The sequence below is a fragment of the Coregonus lavaretus genome, assembly GCF_964263955.1.
Source record: "Coregonus lavaretus genome assembly, chromosome: 22".
Lineage (NCBI taxonomy): Eukaryota > Metazoa > Chordata > Actinopteri > Salmoniformes > Salmonidae > Coregonus > Coregonus lavaretus.
In genome coordinates this window covers 1,803,405-1,830,537 of record NC_140009.1, presented here as the reverse complement: position 1 = coordinate 1,830,537, position 27,133 = coordinate 1,803,405, and the positions used below count along the sequence as shown (strand labels likewise).

At 46.4% G+C, this 27,133-nt stretch overlaps 3 protein-coding genes across 3 annotated transcripts in view; all 3 read right to left on the bottom strand.

The window, feature by feature from the left end:
* Positions 1 to 1,625: 1,625 nt before the first annotated feature.
* On the bottom strand, positions 1,626 to 11,003 carry LOC311150331 (rho-related GTP-binding protein RhoA-A-like). Its single transcript, XM_084187736.1, has 5 exons — positions 10,949 to 11,003; positions 6,909 to 7,064; positions 6,431 to 6,551; positions 2,852 to 2,982; positions 1,626 to 2,526 (listed from the first exon to the last, which is right to left on the bottom strand). Exons 2-5 carry the CDS (start codon positions 7,062 to 7,064, stop codon positions 2,353 to 2,355), a joined length of 582 nt encoding a protein of 193 aa, XP_084043862.1. The 5' UTR covers positions 10,949 to 11,003; the 3' UTR covers positions 1,626 to 2,352.
* A 1,282-nt stretch (positions 11,004 to 12,285) lies between these two features.
* LOC311149460 (ubiquitin carboxyl-terminal hydrolase 2-like) lies at positions 12,286 to 26,205 on the bottom strand (the record flags this gene model as incomplete). The annotated part of the gene is made up of 13 exons (XM_084186657.1): positions 12,286 to 12,358; positions 12,518 to 12,638; positions 14,542 to 14,649; positions 14,733 to 14,811; positions 19,621 to 19,808; positions 20,245 to 20,309; positions 20,470 to 20,589; positions 21,219 to 21,339; positions 22,154 to 22,322; positions 22,487 to 22,765; positions 23,419 to 23,481; positions 25,599 to 25,655; positions 26,197 to 26,205. 13 exons carry the CDS (start codon positions 26,203 to 26,205, stop codon positions 12,286 to 12,288), a joined length of 1,452 nt encoding a protein of 483 aa, XP_084042783.1.
* Positions 26,206 to 26,264: 59 nt separating this feature from the next.
* LOC311149459 (ubiquitin-like modifier-activating enzyme 1) overlaps positions 26,265 to 27,133 on the bottom strand; it is a gene marked incomplete at its 3' end in the record, with an annotated part of 128,235 nt that continues 127,366 nt past the window's right edge. Inside the window, exon 19 of the mRNA XM_084186656.1 lies at positions 26,265 to 26,402. Within this exon, the coding sequence (XP_084042782.1) occupies positions 26,265 to 26,402 (138 nt within the window). The remainder of the gene's footprint in view (positions 26,403 to 27,133) is intronic.

Genomic DNA, 27,133 nt, shown 5'->3' with positions numbered 1-27,133 from the left:
TGTAGTAGCCTAAACCTATCGATGTTACATTGAGCTGAATGGAATATGAATGACAGTCATCCAATATGCTGTAATAGAAATAAGGCCATGCTCATGAAAAAAATTGTCATCACTAATGTTGAACAGCACTGACCGCCACACACACACACACATCTTACACGATCACACAAGCCCGCGGAGCTGGATCTACGGCCTGAGTTAGAGTACAGGCCAGAAGAAGCAGATCAAATAATAATTATTTATAAAGTAGAGCTGAGGGGACACAACTAAGGGTTAAACACAAAAACACACGTTTGGTTCATAACATAAGATCCCCCCCCCCCTTCCCAACACGACTGTGTCATGTCAAAACCTAAAAGATGTATTATTCTATATGTCTGCCCAAATTCCCTTCGACAGCTTTCTCTCTATGAAGGCACTAGACAGCTGGGTTGACCAGGAGAGGAAGCCACAGTAGACTGTTGGGACGCACCCCCATCTCCTATACATTCCCCCTTCCTCCTCCTCATGGCCTCATGGCACCGCCCTGTCCACAGACTGTTGGGACGCACCCCCATCTCCTATACATTCTCCCTTCCTCCTCCTCTAGGCCTCATGGCACCGCCCTGTCCACAGACTGTTGGGACGCACCCCCATCTCCTATACATTCTCCCTTCCTCCTCCTCTAGGCCTCATGGCACCGCCCTGTCCACAGACTGTTGGGACGCACCCCCATCTCCTATACATTCCCCCTTCCTCCTCCTCTAGGCCTCATGGCACCGCCCTGTCCACAGACTGTTGGGACGCACCCCCATCTCCTATACATTCCCCCTTCCTCCTCCTCTAGGCCTCATGGCACCGCCCTGTCCACAGACTGTTGGGACGCACCCCCATCTCCTATACATTCCCCATTCCTCCTCCTCTAGGCCTCATGGCACCGCCCTGTCCACAGACTGTTGGGACGCACCCCCATCTCCTATACATTCCCCATTCCTCCTCCTCTAGGCCTCATGGCACCGCCCTGTCCACAGACTGTTGGGACGCACCCCCATCTCCTATACATTCCCCATTCCTCCTCCTCTAGGCCTCATGGCACCGCCCTGTCCACAGACTGTTGGGACGCACCCCCATCTCCTATACATTCCCCATTCCTCCTCCTCTAGGCCTCATGGCACCGCCCTGTCCACAGACTGTTGGGACGCACCCCCATCTCCTATACACAGTTTCATATCAAACCCGCCCTGTCCACAGTATCTTCCCCAAATTAACCCCTAGGCACTAGTGTAGTTCTGACAGGATTGGATAGGTGTAACAGCAATATGTTAACATTTCCACCTAGCCCGTCAAGAGTTGTATTCATTAGTGAATATTGTAGCAGAACATTTTTGCAACAGAAAATAAAAACAAGCGTTTCTTATTAGACAAGTCCAGGTAGATCCCTCCCTTTTTCAATCTGTTTGGTTCCGAATGAACACGACCCAGGCGGAGCTCCTCTTTCTAACTTACCTAACGTTGTCTCACCTGGCTATCTTCAGATCAATGCACTACATTTTACATTTACATTTTAGTCATTTAGCAGACGCTCTTATCCAGAGCGACTTACAGTTAGTGAGTGCATACATTATATTTTTTATTAGTTATTTTTTTATACTGGCCCCCCGTGGGAATCGAACCCACAACCTTGGGGTTGCAAACACCATGCTCTACCAACTGAGCTACATCCCTGCCGGCCATTCCCTCCCCTACCCTGGACGACGCTGGGCCAATTGTGCGCCGCCCCATGGATCTCCTGGTCGCGGCCGGCTACGACAGAGCCTGGATTCGAACCAGGATCTCTAGTGGCACAGCCTTAGACCACTGCGCCACTCGGGAGGAACCACTACTGCTAGTCTCTCTGGATGACTGTTTGCTAAATGACTAAAACATAAAATGGAAATGTCTTGTTGATTACTGCACTGTTGAGAGAAGCAAGCGTTTCACTGTACCGTTTACACCCCGCTGTATCCAGTGGATATGACAAATTAACTTTGATTGGAGTTTTATTTGATTAACTGTTGATACCTATCCATTTCTTTCAGATCTAGCGTATTGAAACATTAAGCATTTAACCCTTTCTGGTCTTAACCCCTCACCTCCACAATCTCCAGTCCCAAATGGCACCCTATTCCCTATATAGTGCACTACTTTAGACCAGGGCCCTAGGGGCCCTATCTAGGGGATATGGTACCATTTGGGATACACCCCTTATAAAAGGGCTTCTATATGAAGTTTCCCACAGACACAGATTTGAGACCCGTTTTAAGCCTACCCCTCCCTAATGGTTACCAATGGATTTGGGGAGGGTAAATCTGGTCCACAACTTCTCCCCAGGGCCTATAAGAGTGTGCAGGCGTTCTTCTTGCCACGTTTCTTAGCCTGTAGCGCCGCCCTGGTGGCCATTTCAAACACCTCCCTGACTCCGTCCTTGGACTTGGCTGAACACTCCTGGTAGCCATACGCACTGATCCTGTTAGCCATGTCTCTGCCCTCCTCCGAATTCACTGGCTCCTGGGGAGAGAGAAAGGGGTGGGGGGAGCGAGAGAGAGAGGGGGAGAGAGAAAGGGGTGGGGAGAGAGAGAGAGAGAGAGAGAGAGAGAGAGAGAGAGAAAGGGGTGGAGAGAGAGAGAGAAAGGGGTGGGGGGAGAGAGAGAGAAAGGGGTGGAGAGAGAGAGAGAGAAAGGGGTGGAGAGAGAGAGAGAGAGAGAAAGGGGTGGGGAGAGAGAGAGAAAGGGGTGGGGGGAGAGAGGTTAGCTGAAAAATATACTTTTAGAGACAGTGAAGAGTTAAAACCCAGTTAGCCATGTCTCTGCTACAGGGAGAAGGATGTGTGTACCTGCTTCATCTTGGCCAGCTCCCTGCGTGTGTGTTCGTCATTTCTCAGGTCCTTCTTGTTGCCCACGAGGATGATGGGAACATTAGGACAGAAGTGTTTCACCTCCGGAGTCCACTTCTCTGGAATGTTTTCTGGAGGGAGAGAGAGAGACATGTTAGTGTGTGTGTGTGTGTGTGTGTGTGTGTGTGTGTGTAGCCAACTCCGCTGACTGTTGTCTTCATCAGGAGAGTTGGAATCAAGCTATAAGTACCCTACCAGTCAAAGTTTTAGAACACCTACTCATTCAAGTCAAAAGTTTGGACACACTTACTCATTCAAGGGTTTTTCTTAATTTTTACTATTTTCTACATTGTAGAATAATAGTGAAGACATAAAAACTATGAAATAACACATATGGAATCATGTAGTAACCAAAAAAGTGTTAAACAAATAAAAATATATTTGATATTTGAGATTCTTCAAATATCCACCCTTTGCCTTGATGACAGCTTTGCACACTCTTGGCATTCTCTCAACCAGCTTCACCTGGAATGCTTTTCCAACAGTCTTGAAGGAGTTCCCACATATGCTGAGCACTTGTTGGCTGCTTTTCCTTCACACTCCCATCCGACTCATCCCAAACCATATCAATTGGGAGGCCAGGTCATCTGATGACGCATTCCATAATTTTTTTACATTTACATTTTCGTCATTTAGCAGACGCTCTTATCCAGAGCGACTTACCCAGAGCGATTTCCTTCTTGGTAAAATAGCCCTTACACAGCCTAGAGGTGTGTTGGGTCATTGTCCTGTTGAAAAACAAATGATAGTCCCACTAAGCCCAAACCAGATGGGATGGCGTATCACTGCAGAATGCTGTGGTAGCCATGCTGGTTAAGTGTGCCTTGAATTCTAAATAAACCACAGACAGTGTCACCAGAAAAGCACCCCCACACCATCACACCTCCTCCTCCATGCTTCACGGTGGGAACCACACATGCAGAGATCATCCGTTCACATACTCTGTGTCTCACAAAGACATGGCGGTTGGAACCAAAAATCTCAAATTTGGACTCATCAGACCAAAAGGACAGATTTCCACCGGTCTAATGTCCATTGCTCGTGTTTCTTGGCCCCAGCAAGTCTCTTCTTCTTATTGGTGCAGTTAACTCTAATGAACTTATCCTCTGCAGCAGAGGTAACTCTGGGTCTTCCATTCCTGTGGCGTTCCTCATGAGAGCCAGTTTCATCATAGCGTTTGATGGTTTGTGCGACTTCACTTGAAGAAACTTTCAAAGTTCTTGAAATTTTCCGGATTGACTGACCTTCATTTCTTAAAGTAATGATGGACTGTCGTTTCTTTTTGCTTATTTGAGCTGTTCTTGCCATAATATGGACTTGGTCTTTTACCAAATAGGGCTATCTTCTGTACACCACCCTAGCTTGTCACAACACAACTGATTGGCTCAAACACATTAAGAAGGAAAGAAATTCCACAAAATAACTTTTAAGAAGGCACACCTTTTACTTGAAATGCATTCCAGGTGACTACCTCATGAAGCTGGTTGAGAGAATGCCAAGAGTGTGCAAAGCTGTCATCAAGGCAAAGGGTGGCTACTTTGAAGAATCTCAAATATAAAATATATTTTGATTTGTTTAATTCCTTTTTGGTTACTACATGAAAGACATACGTGTTATTTCATAGTGTTGATGTCTTCACTATTACTCTACAATGTAGAAAATAGTAAAAATAAAGAAAAACCCTGGACTGCGTAGGTATTCTAAAACTTTTCACTGGTACTGTACATCATTACATACAGTGGCTTGCGAAAGTATTCACCCCCTTGGCATTTTTCCTATTTTGTTGCCTTACAACCTTTTTTGGAGTTTGTATCATTTGATTTACACAACATGCCTACCACTTTGAAGATGCAAAATATGTTTTTCTTGTGAAACAAACAAGAAATAAGACCAAAAAAAAAACAGAAAACTTGAGCGTGCATAACTATTCACCCCCTCAAAGTCAATAATTTGTAGAGCCACCTTTTGCAGCAATTACAGCTGCAAGTCTCTTGGGTATGTTTCTATAAGCTTGGCACATCTAGCCACTGAGATTTTTGCCCATTCTTCAAGGCAAAACTGCTCCAGCTCCTTCCAGTTGGATGGGTTCCGCTGGTGTACAGCAATCTTTAAGTCATACCACAGATTCTCAATTGGATTGAGGTCTGGGCTTTGACTAGGCCATTCCAAGACATTTAAATGTTTCCACTTAAACCACTCAAGTGTTGCTTTAGCAGTATGCTTAGGGTCATTGTCCTGCTGGAAGGTGAACCTCCATCCCAGTCTCAAATCTCTGGAAGACTGAAACAGGTTCGCCTCAAGAAATTCCCTGTATTTAGCGCCATTCATCATTCCTTCAATTCTGACCAGTTTCCCAGTCCCTGCCGATGAAAAAGATCCCCACAGCATGATGCTGCCACCACCATGCTTCACTGTGGGGATGGTGTTCTCGGGGTGATGAGAGGTGTTGGGTTTGCGCCAGACATAGCGTTTTCCTTGATGGCCAAAAAGCTCAATTTGAGTGTTATGTGACCAGAGTACCTTCTTCCATATGTTTGGGGAGTCTCCCACATGCCTTTTGGCGAACACCAAACGTGTTTGCTTATTTTCTTCTTTAAGCAATGGCTTTTTTCTGGCCACTCTTCCGTAAAGCCCAGCTCTGTGGAGTGTACGGCTTAAAGTGGTCCTATGGACAGATACTCCAATCTCCGCTGTGGAGCTTTGCAGCTCCTTACCTTTGGTCTCTTTGTCATGTGACACTTAGATTGCACACAGGTGGACTTTATTTAACTAATGATGTGACTTCTGAAGGTAACTGGTTGCACCAGATATTATTTAGGGGCTTCATAGCATATGCACGCACCACTTTTCCGTTATTTATTTTTTAATCAAGTTCTTTTTTTCGTTTCACTTCACCAATTTGGACTATTTTGTGTATGTCCATTACATGAAATCCAAATAAAAATCCATTTAAATTACAGGTTGTAATGCAACAAAATAGGAAAAACGCCAAGGGGGATGAATACTTTTGCAAGGCACTGTATGTGTGTGTATGTTATGTAGTTATCTACATGGGGGGGGGGGGGGATTTCCATGTACTCAGTCTCCTGAGTGGCGCAGTGGTCTAAGGCACTGCATCGCAGTGCTAACTGTGCCACTAGAGATCCTGGTTCGAATCCAGGCTCTGTCGCAGCCGGCCGTGACCGGGAGACTCATGGGCGGCGCACAATTGGCCCAGCGTCGTCCAGGGTAGGGGAGGGAGTATTCACTAACTGTAAGTCGCTCTGGATAAGAGCGTCTGCTAAATGACTAAAATGTAAATGTATGTACGTGTATACATGTGTGTGTTAGACTGCGTTTACACAGGCAGCACAATTATGATCTTTTTTTTCACCAATTGGTCTTTTGACCAATCGGATCAGCTCTGAAAAATATCCGATATGAAAAGATCTGATGTGATTGGTGAAAAGACCAATCAGTGGGAAAAAAAAGATTAGAATTGGTCTGCCTGTGTAAACGCAGCATTAGCGTATGTATTACCTAAGCTGTCGGGGCTGTCAACAGAGAAGCACATGAGTATAACGTCGGTGTCGGGGTAGGAGAGAGGCCTCAGTCTGTCATAGTCCTCCTGTCCTGCTGTGTCCCATAACGCTAACTCCACCTGGGAGAGGGAGGGAGAGGGGGAGAGCGAGGAAGAGAGAGAGAGAGAGAGAGAGGAGAGAGAGAGAGAGAGAGGAGAGAGAGAGAGAGAGAGAGAGAGGAGAGAGAGAGAGAGAGAGAGAGGAGAGAGCATTGGATAAATGTCATCCATTTGGTCAACATTCCATCTTGTATCTGGGCATGTTGTTTAAAAGATGAAACAACTAGGGGCTGGTATGGAATTGGGCCCCAAGGAGGATGAGGACATTGTCAGTTTGGTTTGGAACTCGGCCCCTGGCTGAAGCTCAGTTTGGTTTGGAACTCGGCTGCTGGCTGAAGCTCAGTTTGGTTTGGAACTCGGCCCCTGGCTGAAGCTCACCTGTTTTCCATCCACCTCGATGTCGGCCACATAGTTCTCGAACACGGTGGGAACGTAGACCTCTGGGAACTGGTCTTTACTGAAGACGATCAGCAGGCAGGTCTTCCCACACGCTCCGTCTCCCACTATCACCAGCTTCTTCCTGATCGCTGCCATCTACATGGGGGGGGGATTTCAACATATTATTACCACTGCATGATCTATCTGCTTCAGTTTAGTTTGCATGGGGGCAACCTAACTGTCAGGCTGGTAGGTTGCTACGGAGACCAGGTACCAGGTTTTCTTAGCACTGGGCCTGAGGTAATTGTTTTCTTTCTAGCCCTGCACTATCACACGTGATTCACCTGATCAATTAGCCCTTAATGGTATGGCGCCCATGCGCAGAGTCCTTTGTAGGGCTACAGATCAACATGTCTTCATATTGAGCAGAGAGTTTTGTTCATATATGAATCAAATACACTGTTCTCTTTAATATGACCAGGGAAGTAGGGAGCTCAAAGGTTCAAGCTGCTGCAGTCACTTTGGAAGCTCTAGTCTTGTTAACTAACTCATTTTTTAAAACTCTCTCCATGCTTAAAGTAGTGAGAAATATATGTAATTGTTGTAAAAATGAGCTTGTGCTTAATTTACTATCATGATCCTAAATCGAAATATTGAATTAGTTTGACATAAATTATTTTATATTACGCTAATTTCACTATCACAGATAATTTTGAATTTATTTATTTAACCTTTATTTAACCAGGTAAGACCAATTTGGGTTAAAAACCTCTTTTGCGAGGGCGACTTGGATGTTGCTACATTACAGACTAACGTTTTCACCAGACAAGGATTACAGGAAATACACAACCTTTTTACCTCAGATTGGTTATGTTAGTATTAAACTTTATAGTCATCACGATCTTGCAAAATCAATTGCTTAAAATAGATCAATATCTTTGGTTTAGTAGCGGTGTTCCGTCATATGCGCCAGTCCGTTCAGACCACTGTGTTGGGAAGCACTTTACAGTAAACTTGTATTCGGTGCATGTGACTAATACACATTTATTTTTGTTGAAATAATTTGGGCGCTCGTCCCATATACATCTCTGGCCTCACATGAATTGTTGGATTTGCGGGTTGAGACATCATTCAAATGAAAGCCAACCCCTGTCGCTATTTAGAAACCGTCCCGATGAATAGGTGGTGATTCGTTAAAAATATCCAGTCAAAACTGTCGTTTCCTTTTCTGTATTGGCCATCTACCGAAATCATTAAATTGATAATATACGTTGATGAATGGCTACGACAGGTTGTCATCTATCGACAGATACTCTGTATGTAGTATAGCCAAGGTCATGGCGGTTTGTCTGTTAGAAGATAAACGGTGCATGTCGCCGAGGGTTATTGTCCCAGTTCCATTCATTTCAATACAATATCGATGCGAGTGTTTCATTTGCGCACGCTTTTGATTACAGCGGAACAAGCTAATCAATTCCAGTCTTGACTGACCACTTGGTAAATATTAGCACATGTGCAGTTTATAAAAAGGTATAATTTAGCAAAATAAAAGTAATCTGAACACAAGTGTGACACGTGTGCATGGAGTAATTTATATATTGGTCTTCAAAATATCACGACATTTCAGAATATTGATTCTGAATTTGGACACTCGGCCATAAATCAAAAAGCCATGACAACTGGAAGCAGCAATAGTATCATTTTCAATGTATGTTTTTGTAATATACAGTGCCTTCGGAAAGTATTCAGACCCCTTGACTTTTTCCACATTTTGTTATGTTACAGCCTTATTCTAAAATTGATTAAATCAATAAAAATCCTCATCAATCTACACACAATACCCCATAATGACAAAGCGAAAACAGGTTTTTATACATTTTTGCAAATGTATTCAATATAAAAAACTGAAATACCTTATTTACATAAGTATTCAGACCCTTTGCTATGAGACTCGAAATCGAGTTGAGGTGCATCCTGTTTCCATTGATTATCCTTGAGATGTTTCTACAACTTGATTGGAGTCCACCTGTGGTAAATTTAATTGATTGGACATGATTTGGAAAGGCACACACCTGTCTATATAAGTTCCCACAGTTGACAGTGCATGTCAGAGCAGAAACCAAGCCATGACGTCGAAGGAGTTGTCCGTAGAGCTCAGAGACAGGATTGTGTCGAGGCACAGATCTGGGGAAGGGTACCAAAAAATGTCTGCAGCATTGAAGGTCCCCAAGAACACAGCGGCCTCCATCATTCCTAAATGGAAGAAGTTTGGAACCACCAAGACTCTTCCTAGAGTTGGCCGCCCGGCCAAACTGAGCAATCGGGGGAGAAGGGCCTTGGTCAGGGAGGTGACCAAGAACCTGATGGTCACTCTGACAGAGCTCTAGAGTTCCTCTGTGGAGATGGGAGAACCTTCCAGAAGGACAACCATCTCTGCAGCACTCCACCAATCAGGCCTTTATGGTAGAGTGGCCAGATGGAAGCCACTCATCAGTAAAAAGGCACATCACAGCCCGCTTGGAGTTTGCCAAAAGGCACCTGAAGACTCAGACCATGAGAAACAAGATTCTTTGGTCTGATGAAACCAAAATTGAAATCTTTGACCTGAATGCCAAGCGTCACGTCTGAAGGACACCTGGCACCATCCCTACGGTGAAGCATGGTGGTGGTGGCAGCAGGCAGGGACTGGGAGACAGGATCGAGGGAAAGATGAATGGCGCAAAGTACAGAGAGATCCTTGATGAAAATCTGCTGCAGAGCGCTCAGGACCTCAGACTGTTGCGAAGGTTCACCTTCCAACAGGACAACAACCGTAAGCACACAGCCAAGACAACCCAGGAGTGGCTTCGGGACAAGTCTCTGAATGTCCTTGAGTGGCCCAGCCAGAGCCCGGACTTGAACCCGATCGAACATCTCTGGAGAGACCTGAAAATAGCTGTGCAGCGACGCTCCCCATCCAACCTGACAGAGCTTGAGAGGATCTGCAGAGAAGAATGGGAGAAACTCCCCAAATACAGGTGTGCCAAGCTTGTAGTGTCATACCCAAGAAGACTTGAGGCTGTAATCACTGCCAAAGGTGCTTCAACAAAGTACTGAGTAAAGGGTTTGAATACTTATGTAAATTTCAGTTTTGTATTTTTAATAAATTATTAAGCATTTTTAAACCTGTTTTTGCTTTGTCATTATGGGGTATTGTGTGTAGATTGTTGAGGGAAAAAAACAATTTAATCAATTTTAGAATAAGGCTGTAACCTAACAAAATGTGGAAAAAGTCAAGGGGTCTGAATACCTTCCGAAGGCACTGTAAACAGTACTTAAAGTATAATCCTGTTGAAAAATAATGGTATCAGGTAAAAACTACTGAATGAGCCCAAAAACGTGCTATGATTTAGATATGAGTGAAATCGTTAAAATGTTTGTCCTGCAGCTATCAGGATAAATGTTTTAGCTACTGTAGTTTGCTAGCTAAGATTGGCCAGCTAATGTTATTAGCTGACATTAGCTAGCTAGCTAATTAGCTAGTGGGGTAAAGAGACAGCGAATACGAAGTGGCTAGCTCATTTACTATGACTGTCGTAGATTCAGAGAGTTGTCAAGATTTTCGGTTCGTAAATCCGAGGAGTTGATCCGACCTCCGGCAAGTCAAGCTAACCGGCTAACGTTGGCTAGCTTGCTAGCTACTTCCCAGACACATAATGAGAGAACAACCTCACTCTGACCATTTTACTCGCCCTAGCAGAGCTGGTTAGGCTGTTTTCATGTTATCAAGAGCTTTGGTGTCTGTAACTGTGCTGCTGGCAACAATTTAATGACGCTTTTTTTTTGCCGACGTTTACCGACACCGGTCATATTCAACGGGTGTTGAGCGTTCATAAATTCCTCAGTTATTCTGCTCTCTGGCACACTCAAGACGAGAGTGCTCTGAAATCGGAGTAGATGGACAGAGTGAATTTACGAACGCACAGTTATCAATGTACTGTTACCTTCACTGCTATTTGATAAAGCCAGTTAAAAAGGGAATAGATGTAAAGTTATGCTACCGTTTGTTAGCCGTTTCTGTGTTCGCCTCTTCTCTTCCGGTCCAAGCTGAAGTCCCCGCCCACTTCGGCCTGCCACGCCCCGGCAGCATAGAACTGAGAACTAGAACGCACTAGGCCTACAGATCTATCTTAGACGTGTCTGCAGATCTATCTTAGACGTGCCTACAGATCTATCTTAGACGTGCCTACAGATCTATCTTAGACGTGCCTACAGATCTATCTTAGACGTGTCTGCAGATCTATCTTAGACGTGCCTACAGATCTATCTTAGACGTGCCTACAGATCTATCTTAGACGTGCCTACAGATCTATCTTAGACGTGCCTACAGATCTATCTTAGACGTGCCTACAGATCTATCTTAGACGTGCCTACAGATCTATCTTAGACGTGCCTACAGATCTATCTTAGACGTGCCTACAGATCTATCTTAGACGTGCCTACAGATCTATCTTAGACGTGTCTGCAAATCTCTTCAATTCAATTGGAAAGAAATACTTAGTGAACAAAATGTCATACCAACCCACCAGTTTTATTTAGGCTTGCACTTGACAATAAATATCAAAACAAAACTCCACATTAATCAAATGAATTAAGTTAAAACAACAAGTGATTAAAGAAAATATAATTTAAATATAATTGTTAATTTAGAAAAATATGACTAATTTCATAAGTTGCTCAAACACCCCTTCGCTCATCTCCTCCCCCTTTTGATGCACAGTCCAAGTTTGTGTTTTATAAAAATGTATCACTTTATAACAGCATAAAATGAAAAAGCTACTTTCTACATACCAGTACATATGTAGTCTAGACCATTTTTAACACAGTATATTCTGCAGGCTTTTCTTTAAAGCGTTCTGTCTTATTGTTGGTTATTATCAAGCTAGTGTATAGCACAAGTTAACATTGGCTGATAACATGTTGTTATGTTTTCGTCGTGGTTGTGTGTGTCCAGTGATAACAGCATCTCTGTCTGTCTGAACTGAAGTCTACACACGTGTTCCTGGCTGAGCTAGCTAGCAGCACTCCCACACTGGTCATCCCCTCCCTGCTCTCACCCATTCCAATGCCCTCTAGTCTATCCTTCTGTCTTTCAATCACTCCCTCCTCTCTCAGTCCCAGACTCACACCTCAACTAGTCTAACACCAGTTGGTTGAGATGCTGGTTGCTTGGTTACAATACCGCTACATCACAGCTGTTTGTAATATTCCATTTGTAGTAACAGCTGTAGTGATTGGCTGCTGAAAGCTCTTCTTGTAGTAACAGTTTTTCCTGATTGGCTGCTGAAGGCTCTTGTTTTTGCAGTTACAGCTGTAGCGATTGGCTGTCTGGGGGGGTTCACTTCCTGCGTCGGTAGAAGAGGACGTAGGCCTGAGCAGACTGCAGTTGGTTCTCTGATATAGGAGTCACACTGGACGAACGAGAGAGAGAGAGAGAGAGAGAGAGAGAGAGAGATTAACAAGAAACCAGCAATGTATTGGGTATGCATTCTAAGCCATTTGCTACAATGTGTATAAATGGGTGTGTGTGTGTATAAATGGGTGTGTGTGTGCGTCTGTGTGTCACTGACCAGGAGTCGTTGTAGCAACACCATCCCAATCCGTCATTCTCCAGGCAACAGGCTGTGTAGTGGCCCATGTTGACTGTCCCGCTGTGGTTACACACTGCATACAGGTCATACAGCACCGGACCTGGAGTCAGGGACGGAAAGATGGGAGGGGAGTCTTGCTTATGGATACATGAATGCACACAAATACAAGGAGAAGGCTAAGGAGAGAATGCTAGTGATCTAAGAAAAGGGAGAAAGACAGAGGTTATGGGTAATATAAAGATGGAGAGAGAGAGAAGGGGAGGAGGCGTGATAGAAAGATGGAGATGCAGTGTAAAGGGAAAGATGCTGTGTAAAGGGAAAGATGGAGTGTAAAGGGAAAGATGCTGTGTAAAGGGCCTCCTGTGGCTCAGTTGGTAGAGCATGGCGCTTGTAATGCCAGGGTTTTGGGCCAGTATGAAAAATGTATGCACTCACTAAAACTGTAAGTCGCTCTGGATAAGAGCGTCTGCTAAATGACTAAAATGTAAATGGAAAGATGGAGATGCAGTGTAAAGGGAAAGATGGAGATGCAGTGTAAAGGGAAAGATGGAGTGTAAAGGGAAATATGCAGTGTAAAGGGAAAGATGGAGTGTAAAGGGAAATATGCAGTGTAAAGGGAAAGATGGAGATGCAGTGTAAAGGGAAAGATGGAGATGCAGTGTAAAGAGAAAGATGGAGATGCAGTGTAAAGGGAAAGATGGAGATGCAGTGTAAAGGGAAAGATGGAGATGCAGTGTAAAGGGAAAGATGGAGATGCAGTGTAAAGGGAAAGATGGAGATGCAGTGTAAAGGGAAAGATGGAGATGCAGTGTAAAGGGAAAGATGGAGATGCAGTGTAAAGGGAAAGATGGAGATGCAGTGTAAAGGGAAAGATGGAGATGCAGTGTAAAGGGAAAGATGGAGATGCAGTGTAAAGGGAAAGATGGAGATGCAGTGTAAAGGGAAAGATGGACCGAGTGTGTTCTTTCCATGACAGTGACCAGGTGAATATTGATGTCACTTGTTAAAACCACTTCAATCAGTGTAGATGAAGGGGAGGAGACAGGTTAAAGAAGGATTTTTAAGCCTTGAGACAATTTTATTTTATTTTTTTATTTTTTTTATTTCACCTTTATTTAACCAGGTAAGCCAGTTGAGAACAAGTTCTCATTTACAACTGCGACCTGGCCAAGATAAAGCAAAGTAGTGCAATAAAAACAACAGAGTTACATATGGGGTAAAAAAAACATAAAGTCAGAAAATACAACAGAAAATATATATACAGTGTGTGCAAATGTAGCAAGTTATGGAGGTAAGGCAATAAATAGGCTATAGTGCAGAATAATTACAATAGTATTAACACTGGAATGCTAGATGTGCAAGAGATTATGTGCAAATAGAGATACTGGGGTGCAAAAGAGCAAAATAAATAATATAGGGATGAGGTAGTTGGGTGGGCTAATTTCGGATGGGCTGTGTACAGGTGCAGTGATCGGTAAGGTGCTCTGACAACTGATGCTTAAAGTTATTAAGGGAGATAAGAGACATGGATTGTGTATGTGTGCCATTCAGAGGGTGAATGAGCAAGACAAAATATTTAAGTGCCTTTGAACGGGGTATGGTAGTAGGTGCCAGGCGCATCGGTTTGTGTGTGTCAAGAACTGCAACGCTGCTGGGTTTTTCACGCTCAGTTCCCCGTGTGTATCAAGAATGGTCCGTCACCCAAAGGACATCTAGCCAACTTTGTACAACTGTGTGAAGCATTGGAGTCAACATGGGCCAGCATCCCTGTGGAACGCTTTCGACACCTTGTAGAGTCCATGGCCCGACGAATTGATGCTTTTTCTGAGGGCAAAAGGTGTGCAACAGAATATTAGGAAGGTGTTCCTAATGTTTTGTGAGAGAGAGAGAGAGAGAGAGAGAGAGAGAGACAGAGACAGACAGACAGACAGACAGAGAGGAGAGAGAGAGAGAGAGAGAGAGACAGAGAGAGAGAGAGAGAGAGATATATATATATATATTACCACAGCCGACCGGTCCGTAGGGCCCCATATCCAGGTTGGTCAGAGGGAAGGAAACACACACTGTACTCTTACACACCATGTACCGCGACATGGCAAACCGATTCAGATCTAATACACTGTTGTTAAGGTCTTCCACATCACCATCACCATAACTGCAGGTCAGGTAGATAAGTTAGTGTTACTAAGGATACGCATGACGATGACCTGTGGGAATCTCTGGATGGTCAGTCTCTTGGTGCTCTCTGTCCGTCTGTTGCACCGCTCACACATCTGGAACACACGTTTTAAATACACACTGAATGGAAGGGAAAATGTCACAGGCTTTTTGTGTTTCAATCTCCATCCATGCATACAGTCTTCACTTTCTCAGTGGTTTTACTCTCAGAGAAAAAGGATCAGACCTCGGGTTCAAATACTTGTAAAAATAATTTCAAATAATTTTCAGTGTTTGAGTCTGCCTGGAGTGCCAATGGGCCCTAACCCAATGGGTGGGGTTTGACATTTTGGGACCTTTCTATTGGTTTATTAAGCCTGGCATGGCTCTAACAGGCATAAAGATAAAGTATTTGAAATGAACTTTCAAGGTTTGAACAGTGTTTTCCGTAAGTACATGGAGGAGCCAGCCAAATAGAAAATGTAGCCAGCCAGGGGTGGTCCGGGGGTGCATGCCCCCTGGTACATCCTAATGCCTTGATTCCATCTGAAATACACAGCGAAATTATTGAATACTTTAACGACTTTACCCCCTCAGGGGTGCGTGCTCAGTCCCCTCCTGTACTCTCTGTTCACCCATGACTGCATGGCCAGGCACGACTCCAACACCATCATTAAGTTTGCCGACGACACAACAGTGGTAGGCCTGATCACCGACAATGATGAGACAGCCTATAGGGAGGAGGTCAGAGACCTGGCCGTGTGGTGCCAGGACAACAACCTCTCCCTCAACGTGACCAAGACAAAGGAGATGATTGTGGACTACAGGGAAAAAAAGAGATTCAAGTCATTAACAGTTTTACTGCAAGCTCTGCTGCTGTGGCCACTCAGGGTAAGGAAACCAATGTTTCATTTTGTAATTTGGATGAACTATCCCTTTAACAGTTAGGCCTGTCAAAGGATCAGGAGAGGGGGGGGGCAGGATGTTTGGGAGTCACAGAGTTGGGAGGGTTGCAGACCTGTCAATCAATCACTGTGGGTGGGATTGTCAGGAGAGGGGGCAGGATGTTTGGGAGTCACAGAGTTGGTAGGGTTGCAGACCTGTCAATCAATCACTGTGGGTGTGACATTGAGGGAAGGCAGTAGATTAGTAATTTAGTCAGAAAAGCTAGTCTAGTCTGCCCTTTCAATTTAATCTGTGGCAAAAACAAAATCTAGTCTACTCTTTAAATTTAGCTTATTGTGGTGAAAACTAAAGAAAGGAGGTTGTGTTCTGTGATATTTACATGGACAATATAGAATTGCAGGAAAATGGTTTAAAAAATGCAACAATTTTGTGCACCCCCTTTTATACAAAGTCAGACGCCCAGGAATAGATGTACAGGTATGATATGGCCTCTGTTACACAGGAAGCAGCAGTTGACTACTCCATGGTGGACACTTTAATCAAATCAGTAGACCTATATCAATATCTTTAATACTACCGTATACGTATCCTGACATTAGCATTTATAACCTTGAATCTGTTTTATTTTATCATATTTTGGACCAGAATGATGCTCTCTCTCCAATACCTATTGTTCCTGCAGTGACGATTCAACATCTTCAAATGTTTTCATAATTTATCTGCCAAAAAAGTCAAAAAGTCATAGCCTACCAGTATGCAAATTAGGGAGCCAATTGAACGGCTCTCTCACCGATGTGATTCGGTTCCGTTTACCTAAAATATCAGTTCAAAAAGAGCCTTTGTTCGAGAGGGGTCCAGCTGGATGTCATCTCTCAGACCAATCATCTCTCAGGGTCTCAATGCTGCTGATAGGTCATCTCTCAGACCAATCATCTCTCAGGGTCTCTATGCTGCTGATAGGTCATCTCTCAGACCAATCATCTCTCAGGGTCTCAATGCTGCTGATAGGTCATCTCTCAGACCAATCATCTCTCAGGGTCTCAATGCTGCTGATAGGTCATCTCTCAGTGCATCTCTCAGGAAAAGTGGGGGAGTCGAAAGGAGTGGACGTTTAGAAAGGAACCATATAAGTAGAAGTGGGGGTGTCGAAAGGAACCATATAAGGAGAAGTGGGCGTTTCGAAAGGTGCCACTCAAGACGTCGTTTAGGTTATTGGATGTTAGTCATGGTCTGCAGAGATGCCATGTCTGTAACATTCCCTACCGGTATCCATGTACGTAACGTTCCCTACCGGTATCCATGTCTGTAACGTTCCCTACCGGTAGCCATGTCTGTAACGTTCCCTACCGGTATCCATGTCTGTAACGTTCCCTACCGGTATCCATGTCTGTAACGTTCCCTACCGGTAGCCATGTCTGTAACGTTCCCTACCGGTAGCCATGTCTGTAACGTTCCCTACCGGTATCCATGTCTGTAACGTTCCCTACCGGTAGCCATGAATGTAACGTTCCCTACCGGTAGCCATGTCTGTAACGTTCCCTACCGGTATCCATGTCTGTAACGTTCCCTACCGGTATCCATGTCTGTAACGTTCCCTACCGGTATCCATGTCTGTAACGTTCCCTACCGGTATCCATGTCTGTAACGTTCCCTACCGGTATCCATGTCTGTAACGTTCCCTACCGGTAGCCATGAATGTAACGTTCCCTACCGGTATCCATGTCTGTAACGTTCCCTACCGGTTTCCATGTCTGTAACGTTCCCTACCGGTATCCATGTCTGTAACGTTCCCTACCGGTATCCATGTCTGTAACGTTCCCTACCGGTAACCATGTCTGTAACGTTCCCTACCGGTAGCCATGTCTGTAACGTTCCCTACCGGTATCCATGTCTGTAACGTTCCCTACCGGTAGCCATGTCTGTAACGTTCCCTACCGGTATCCATGTCTGTAACGTTCCCTACCGGTAGCCATGTCTGTAACGTTCCCTACCGGTATCCATGTACGTAACGTTCCCTACCGGTATCCATGTCTGTAACGTTCCCTACCGGTATCCATGTCTGTAACGTTCCCTACCGGTATCCATGTCTGTAACGTTCCCTACCGGTATCCATGTCTGTAGCGTTCCCTACCGGTATCCATGTCTGTAACGTTCCCTACCGGTATCCATGTCTGTAACGTTCCCTACCGGTAGCCATGAATGTAACGTTCCCTACCGGTAGCCATGACTGTAACGTTCCCTACCGGTATCCATGTCTGTAACGTTCCCTACCGGTATCCATGTCTGTAACGTTCCCTACCGGTAGCCATGAATGTAACGTTCCCTACCGGTAGCCATGACTGTAACGTTCCCTACCGGTATCCATGTCTGTAACGTTCCCTACCGGTAGCCATGAATGTAACGTTCCCTACCGGTAGCCATGTACATAACGTTCCCTACCGGTAGCCATGACTGTAACGTTCCCTACCGGTAGCCATGTCTGTAACGTTCCCTACCGGTAGCCATGACTGTAACGTTCCCTACCGGTAGCCATGTCTGTAACGTTCCCTACCGGTAGCCATGACTGTAACGTTCCCTACCGGTAGCCATGTCTGTAACGTTCCCTACCGGTAGCCATGACTGTAACGTTCCCTACCGGTAGCCATGTCTGTAACGTTCCCTACCGGTAGCCATGACTGTAACGTTCCCTACCGGTAGCCATGTCTGTAACGTTCCCTACCGGTATCCATGTCTGTAACGTTCCCTACCGGTAGCCATGTACGTAACATTACATTTTTAGTAAATGCTAGCTAACATTAGCTACCTTAACTTATAAAAAATCCATACATTTTAGAATGTATTATTTATTATTGAAATAGTTGAAATAGTCATGGTGGTTCTAGTAGTAATGGAATTCCATCGCTTCTAGCGTTGACTCCTTTTGAAATCCCCACTTCTCCTAATATGGTTCTTTCGAAACGCCCACCTCTCCTTATATGGTTCCTTTCGAAACGCCCACTTCTCCTTATAAGGTTCCTTTCGAAACGCCCACTTCTCCTTATAAGGTTCCTTTCCAAAAGTCCACTCCTTTCGACACCCCCACTTTTCCTGAGATGCACTGAGAGATGACCTATCAGCAGGTGGCAGCATAGAGACCCTGAGAGATGATTGGTCTGAGAGATGACCTATCAGCAGGTGGCAGCATAGAGACCCTGAGAGATGATTGGTCTGAGAGATGACGTCAACAGCTGAACCCTATTGCTTTGTTCCCAAACAACCCAAGCCATCACTAGGCTACACTGACAAGTCACTTTAGCGGTCGCTGGCAAGTCTCGACATGGCCTTCGAATACTAGGAAAATACAAACAAGATATTTGGTTTACTGTCCCGATGAGATACCACGGCCATATAACTGTGTTGTATGGTTTATGAATAGTAAAGGAATTTAGGAGATTTACTTCATTCAGTCAGTTCCACAGCTTTTTAATAAAAGACAAGCTGTTCGGTCGTCAAGAACAGTAAATAGCCAAATCCGTGGTTGACTAAAGGCCTATAAAAACACGAAAGAAAATAAATGAATGTGCCACAAAACAAGAATGAAGTGGATTTCAACTTATCGTTACCACTTACAGTACGTTACATTACGTTACGTTACGTTACGTTACATTACAGTACGCTACGTTACATTACATGGACATGGAAATTCACTCACAGGAGACGATGAAGAAGCATCATTCTCTCCCTCCTCCATGCAAATACATTTGAGTGGAGCCAACCACAGCGCACAAAAATAACACAGGTACCGAGAGGCGGGACAGACAGCAGACTGACAAACCAGCAGTTTCCCCTGTCATCGCTGGCTTTGTGACTGACAGGCACCTGTCCTATCAATAGATCGCTAGAAGATGCATAACGTTCTGACTAGCGAATTTGAACTTTTAAATGAAAAGAAGCCTAGTTGATGAAGTGGAAAAAGGAGGTGGCGGTTAGCGGCTGTTTAGTACTTATGGAAAACACTGAACGGTATAGTGTTGTCTTACGGGTGCGTTATCTTCATCCAGCTTCTCTTCCTGTGTGAACAGATCCAGACACTCCCTCAGAGACCCGCCCCCTGCTGCACTCCTCTTAGGGATGGGCAGAGACAGGTCACAGAAGACGTCGAAGCAGGTGGAGTAGTGAGAACACACAGAGCAGTGGAGAGAACTACGCAGCTGACCTGTGAACAGATCTGAGAGAGCGAGAGAGAGAGAGAGAGAGAGAGAGAGAGAGAGAGACAGAGACAGAGAGAGAGAGAGAGAGAGAGAGAGAGAGAGAGAGAGGAGAGAGAGAGAGAGAGAGAGAGAGAGAGAGAGAGAGAGAGAGAGAGAGAGAGAGAGAGAGAGAGAGAGAGAGAGAGAGAGAGAGAGAGAGAGAGAGAGGGAGAGAGAGAGGGAGAGAGAGAGGGAGAGAGAGAGAGAGAGAGAGAGAGAGAGAGAGAGAGAGAGAGAGAGAGAGAGAGAGAGAGAGAGAGAGAGAGAGAGAGAGAGAGAGAGAGAGAGAGAGAGAGAGAGAGAGAGAGAGAGAGAGAGAGAGAGAGAGGAATTGGTTATGATAACAATAAACACATCTTAAGGAATAAAGGTGACAATACTGTGATCAGCAACACCAAATGTCTTCACGCTCACCTACGATCTTACTGTTGTCCCTCTCCAGGTGTCTCTTCCACATTGCAGACGCCTGCTCGTCAATCCTGAGAGAGAGAGGTAGGGAAAGAAAAATGGAGGGAGACAGAAAAAGAGAGAGTTAGAAAGAGGGTGGAAATTTTACATGTAGGACTAGAGGTTGAATCTGGCCTCAATAGGTCATTATGTGGTCTTTGGTGCATTTTGACCCTTGACATGTCTCCGTACCTGACTTTGGTGAATTTGGGTTCAGGCTCCAGGCTGGTGGGCCGGATGTACGGCCGGCGGTTGACCTCACAGTGAAGCCTGTCCAATAAGAACCTCAGAAACTCTTGAGCATCCTGTTGACTGGAAGGAAGTATAGATGTTTTCACTGCTTACAATACTTTCGCACATGCACACACACGGCCGGCCCTATTCTTTTGGGGGCCCTAGACGAGATTTGGTCTTAAAAGAGATTTTGGTTTTTGAGATAATGTCCTACAGTTTTACATATTTTGCCATGGTGTGGAGAATTGGTTTTTAATTCTACAAATGTTTCCATGACTTAAGCCATGTCAATATGATGTCTGAGTGAGAGTGACCAACAAAATCAATGGGGGCCCCCTGACGGTCAGGCCCCCTGAAGGTCAGGCCCCCTGAAGGTCAGGCCCCCTGAAGGTCAGGCCCCCTGAAGGTCAGAGGTCAGGCCCCTTGAAGGTCAGGCCCCCTGGGCACGTGCCCTTCATGCACAGTCAGAAATTCGGCCATGATTACTACAAGTGTAGATAGCTGGCTAGAGTAATTTACCAATCTATAAAATTTTAGCTGATATGGGCTAATTGAGTGACTGTCAGTGACTGATATAAGAGGAAAGCTGCTGATGCACAACCACATTTAGAAATGTCACCTTGTATATTCTACTATTCTAATGCTCAACAGTAAGTTGTGACCAGACTGAATCATTTATGCCCAGGGCCGGCCCTGCACACACCTACCTGTATCCGCTAAAGTAAGGCACGGCGTCTTTGAAGATGCTGTAGAACTTCCCAGGATTCACTTCTGTGTTATGGTTTTCTTTGTTCACATCCCAGAGACCCAATAGCACCTGGGAGAACGCTGGGTGGGAGAGGTCAGAGGTCAGAGAGCGCTGGGTGGGAGAGGTCAGAGGTCAGAGAGCGCTGGGTGGGAGAGTTCAGAGGTCAGAGAGCGCTGGGTGGGAGAGGTTAGAGAGTGCTGGGTGGGAGAGGTCAGAGGTCAGAGAGCGCTGGGTGGGAGAGGTCAGAGGTCAGAGAACGCTGGGTGGGAGAGGTCAGAGAGTGCTGGGTGGGAGAGGTTAGAGGTCAGAGAGCGCTGGGTGGGAGAGATCAGAGGTCAGAGAGCGCTGGGTGGGAGAGGTCAGAGGTCAGAGAGCGCTGGGTGGGAGAGGTCAGAGAGCGCTGGGTGGGAGAGGTCAGAGAGTGCTGGGTGGGAGAGGTCAGAGAGCGCTGGGTGGGAGAGGTTAGAGGTCAGAGAGCGCTGGGTGGGAGAGGTCAGAGAGCGCTGGGTGGGAGAGGTCAGAGAGCGCTGGGTGGGCGAGGTCAGAGGTTAGAGAGCACTGGGTGGGAGAGGTCAGAGAGCGCTGGGTGGGAGAGGTCAGAGAGCGCTGGGTGGGCGAGGTCAGAGGTCAGAGAGCACTGGGTGGGAGAGGTCAGAGAGCGCTGGGTGGGAGAGGTCAGAGAGCGCTGGGTGGGCGAGGTCAGAGGTCAGAGAGCGCTGGGTGGGCGAGGTCAGAGGTCAGAGAGCACTGGGTGGGAGAGGTCAGAGAGCGCTGGGTGGGAGAGGTTAGAGGTCAGAGAGCGCTGGGTGGGAGAGATCAGAGGTCAGAGAGCGCTGGGTGGGAGAGGTCAGAGGTCAGAGAGCGCTGGGTGGGAGAGGTCAGAGGTCAGAGAGCGCTGGGTGGGAGAGGTCAGAGAGTGCTGGGTGGGAGAGTTCAGAGAGCGCTGGGTGGGAGAGTTCAGAGAGCGCTGGGTGGGAGAGTTCAGAGAGCGCTGGGTGGGAGAGGTCAGAGAGCGCTGGGTGGGAGAGGCCAGAGAGCGCTGGGTGGGAGAGGTCAGAGAGCGCTGGGTGGGAGAGGTCAGAGGTTAGAGGTCAGAGAGCGCTGGGTGGGAGAGGTTAGAGGTCAGAGAGCGCTGGGTGGGAGAGGTTAGAGAGCGCTGGGTGGGAGAGGTTAGAGAGCGCTGGGTGGGAGAGGTTAGAGAGCGCTGGGCGGGAGAGGTCAGAGGACAGAGAACGCTGGGTGGGAGAGGTCAGAGAGTGCTGGGTGGGAGAGTTCAGAGAGCGCTGGGTGGGAGAGGTCAGAGAGCGCTGGGTGGGAGAGGTCAGAGGTCAGAGAGCGCTGGGTGGGAGAGGTCAGAGAGTGCTGGGTGGGAGAGTTCAGAGAGCGCTGGGTGGGAGAGTTCAGAGAGCGCTGGGTGGGAGAGTTCAGAGAGCGCTGGGTGGGAGAGGTCAGAGAGCGCTGGGTGGGAGAGGCCAGAGAGCGCTGGGTGGGAGAGGTCAGAGAGCGCTGGGTGGGAGAGGTCAGAGGTTAGAGGTCAGAGAGCGCTGGGTGGGAGAGGTTAGAGGTCAGAGAGCGCTGGGTGGGAGAGGTCAGAGGTTAGAGGTCAGAGAGCGCTGGGTGGGAGAGGTTAGAGTTCAGAGAGCGCTGGGTGGGAGAGGTCAGAGAGCGCTGGGTGGGAGAGGTTAGAGAGCGCTGGGTGGGAGAGGTTAGAGAGCGCTGGGCGGGAGAGGTCAGAGGACAGAGAGCGCTGGGCGGGAGAGGTCAGAGGTCAGAGAGCGCTGGGTGGGAGAGGTTAGAGGTCAGAGAGCGCTGGGTGGGAGAGGTTAGAGAGCGCTGGGTGGGAGAGGTTAGAGAGCGCTGGGTGGGAGAGGTCAGAGGTTAGAGGTCAGAGAGCGCTGGGTGGGAGAGGTCAGAGGACAGAGAACGCTGGGTGGGAGAGGTTAGAGTTCAGAGAGCGCTGGGTGGGAGAGGTTAGAGAACGCTGGTTGGGAGAGGTCAGAGAACGCTGGTTGGGAGAGGTTAGAGTTCAGAGAGCGCTGGAAGAAAGGAATGGGAAAGACAGAAGGCAGGAAAGGAAAGATTGATAGTATCCTCCCGTTCTTACCCTCCATAAGTTGTGGTTCCTCTCTAGTGCACATCTCCTGTCTGTAGGCCTTGACCAGACAGTAGTCCCTCAGATCTCTGGTGTGAGAGAGACACTGCACCACCGCATTCAGAAAACACTGACAGAGAGAGACAGAGACAGACAGACAGACAGAGACAGAGAGAGAGAGAGACAGACATACAGACAGAGAGAGAGAGAGACAGAGAGAGACAGACAGACATACAGACAGAGAGAGAGAGACAGAGAGAGACAGACAGACATACAGACAGAGAGAGATGAGAGCAAGTGTAAGAGAGGAGGGTATAGGGTAGGAAGCATTAGTTTTTACTCACCAAAGTAACACAGTGTGGTCAAAGACTTGGTAACTTAGTCGTAGTCACCATTTGGTTACCTAAACTACAAACACAGTTAAGTTTTGGGGTTATTACATACAGTATTTATTAACTTATTTCCGGATATCGTCTAAACTACCCACAATGCACGTTTTCTAAATGTCATATGGAGAATCTACTCAGTGCTACCGAGTTCGTACGCTAGCTCTGTAGCTAGCTCAAGATAGCCATGCTAGCATGTAATTACATTCCAGACCTGCAAGTGTTGGCGGTGGGGAGCTAAAAATCCACCAATCACGAGGAAGTGTGATGTAAACAATGAATAGATGGGGCATCTGCAGCTTCCTCATGCTCTTCACAGACTTTGTGGCTGTGTAATCTAGTGGGAACCCGTTAGCACGGCAGGCTCTGATGCCTTCTTGCCATGGGCTCAAAACGAAAGAGAAAATCCTACCTGCTTGCTCAAATTCAATTGTTTAGTACCTCGTCTGTTCTCTTTTTAGTTTTGTCAACTTCTTCGGCATGTTCTCTGTGAGGGAAGCTACGGGAGTTTTGTAACTTTTTGCACCTTGGCTTAGTGCTAGCACGCTAGTTGACGGACATCCTGAATCTATCTATATTATATTTCCCCGACTCTCCCTCGGTCAGGGGAAGCACCTGCCTCCCCCTCGCTTTGGTAGCAAACTCAGCCTGCACGCTTTTAAAAGGTTTACTTTGCTTTTGATCTGTGGTTACAGTATGTTTTAGTTGTGTTGTGTTAGTTGTGTTCGTGGTGGTTTGCTAGGCTGGCTAGGCTAATAGCCAGTTGGCTAAATAGCTAACATTAGCTAGCTGGCTAGCTTGCTGGCTAAAATAACTGCATATATCTAACATTATTTAATAACTGGTTAGAATGCATTATGTATTTCCAAAACATTGGTTTTCTTTAATGTAGTTGTAAGCTAGGTGTTGATAGCAACTGGCTGACTCATGCAGTCAGTGCTAAAGTAACGCTAGCAGGCTAGTAGGGCTAACGTTAGCAGGCTAGTAGGGCTAATGTTAGCAGGCTAGTAGGGCTAACGTTAGCAGGCTAGTAGGGCTAACGTTAGCAGGCTAGTAGGGCTAATGTTAGCAGGCTAGTAGGGCTAACGTTAGCAGGCTAGTAGGGCTAACGTTAGCAGGCTAGTAGGGCTAACGTTAGCAGGCTAGTAGGGCTAACGTTAGCAGGCTAGTAGGGCTAACGTTAGCAGGCTAGTAGGGCTAACGTTAGCAGGCTAGTAGGGCTAACGTTAGCAGGCTAGTAGGGCTAACGTTAGCAGGCTAGTAGGGCTAACGTTAGCAGGCTAGTAGGGCTAACGTTAGCAGGCTAGTAGGGCTAACGTTAGCAGGCTAGTAGGGCTAACGTTAGCAGGCTAGTAGGGCTAACGTTAGCAGGCTAGTAGGGCTAACGTTAGCAGGCTAGTAGGGCTAACGTTAGCAGGCTAGTTGGCTTGCAACCTTGCAACACTAAATTAATAAAGTATTTGCTTGTAAATTGGCTGAAAATCTAATTGAAACCAGTAGTCATGAGTGCAAAGGATTGTTTAATTTGAAGCTATACATTTCTGTTAGAGTTTACATTAGGGAAAAGGCTGGCTTGCCAGGTCCTCCATATTACATCATCTGGCATTCTGATTGGATTTGATGTAATAACTTAAAAAAATACAAATGTGAGGTGAAACTTTGAATTGGAACTTTTGATGCGTATACTAATCCAGATCAATATGTTACATGTGGTTAAGTTTATGCTACCTACCCTTTAACCTTCTGAAAATCAATATGTTACATGTGGTTAAGTTTATGCTACCTACCCTTTAACCTTCTGATTTTCCTAAATTCTCCCACCCTGACACACACACATCACACGTCAAACATAAGGACATACCGTGTTTCCTACGTTACGAAGGCCGACTCTTCCACTCCCAACCTTGAGCTTTTCTTTCTGTGGAGGAGATTCAGATTAAGTCAGAGCTGAGGTTCAGAGGAAGGGACAGTCAGAGCTGAGATTCAGAGGAAGGGACAGTCAGAGCTGAGATTCAGAGGAAGGGACAGTCAGAGCTGAGATTCAGAGGAAGGGACAGTCAGAGCTGAGGTTCAGAGGAAGGGACAGTCAGAGCTGAGGTTCAGAGGAAGGGACAGTCAGAGCTGAGGTTCAGAGGAAGGGACAGTCAGAGCTGAGATTCAGAGGAAGGGACAGTCAGAGCTGAGATTCAGAGGAAGGGACAGTCAGAGCTGAGATTCAGAGGAAAGGACAGCGTGTCAACAATGTCATTCAAAATACCCACAGAAGGTCAAGATCCAAAACACTAGCAAGGACAAGGTGAATCTATTACTTACTGTATGTATCATATCTGCACTACATTCCTTTTCATCTTATCAGCTCTACACTAGTCAACATGGGGTAGAGGGCGAGGGGTTGATCTGGCAAGTGGTTGTCTGTCTGTGAGTTGTTACAGGTATCAAACCCATGTGTGTCTGTGTACTGGAGTCATCTCGTTAGTCAGGATGGGTTACACCCGGCCCAGAGAGTCACCTCGTTAGTCAGGATGTGTTACACCCGGCCCAGAGTCACCTCGTTAGTCAGGATGTGTTTCACCCGGCCCAGAGTCACCTCGTTAGTCAGGATGTGTTTCACCCGGCCCAGAGTCACCTCGTTAGTCAGGATGTGTTTCACCCGGCCCAGAGTCACCTCGTTAGTCAGGATGTGTTACACCCGGCCCAGAGAGTCACCTCGTTAGTCAGGATGTGTTTCACCTGTGCTGGCCCAGAGTCACCTCGTTAGTCAGGATGTGTTACACCTGGCCCAGAGTCACCTCGTTAGTCAGGATGTGTTACACCCGGCCCAGAGTCACCTCGTTAGTCAGGATGTGTTACACCCGGCCCAGAGTCACCTCGTTAGTCAGGATGTGTTACACCTGGCCCAGAGTCACCTCGTTAGTCAGGATGTGTTACACCCGGCCCAGAGTCACCTCGTTAGTCAGGATGTGTTACACCCGGCCCAGAGTCACCTCGTTAGTCAGGATGTGTTTCACCCGGCCCAGAGTCACCTCGTTAGTCAGGATGTGTTACACCCGGCCCAGAGAGTCACCTCGTTAGTCAGGATGTGTTTCACCTGTGCTGGCCCAGCTGGACTTTAAGAGCTGCTGGCCTAGTGCATCAGTTGGAAAGGACATGTTGGGAGAACTACACCTCACGTAAGTTGTGGTGCGAGTTCCAGCTCAACCATTTTAGTTTGAAAGAACCCTGAGTTTTGGTGTTTCCTCTGTTTCTTCTACATATTCGTTTTACTCCCTATCCTAAGTTGTGGGTTTTTATTTTAGTTTGTCTTTTCGGAGGCAAACTTAGTGGGCTTCCATGGTGGGTGTGTTTTAGAACCCCTTAACTAGTGGGCTTCCATGGTGGGTGTGTTTTAGAACCCCT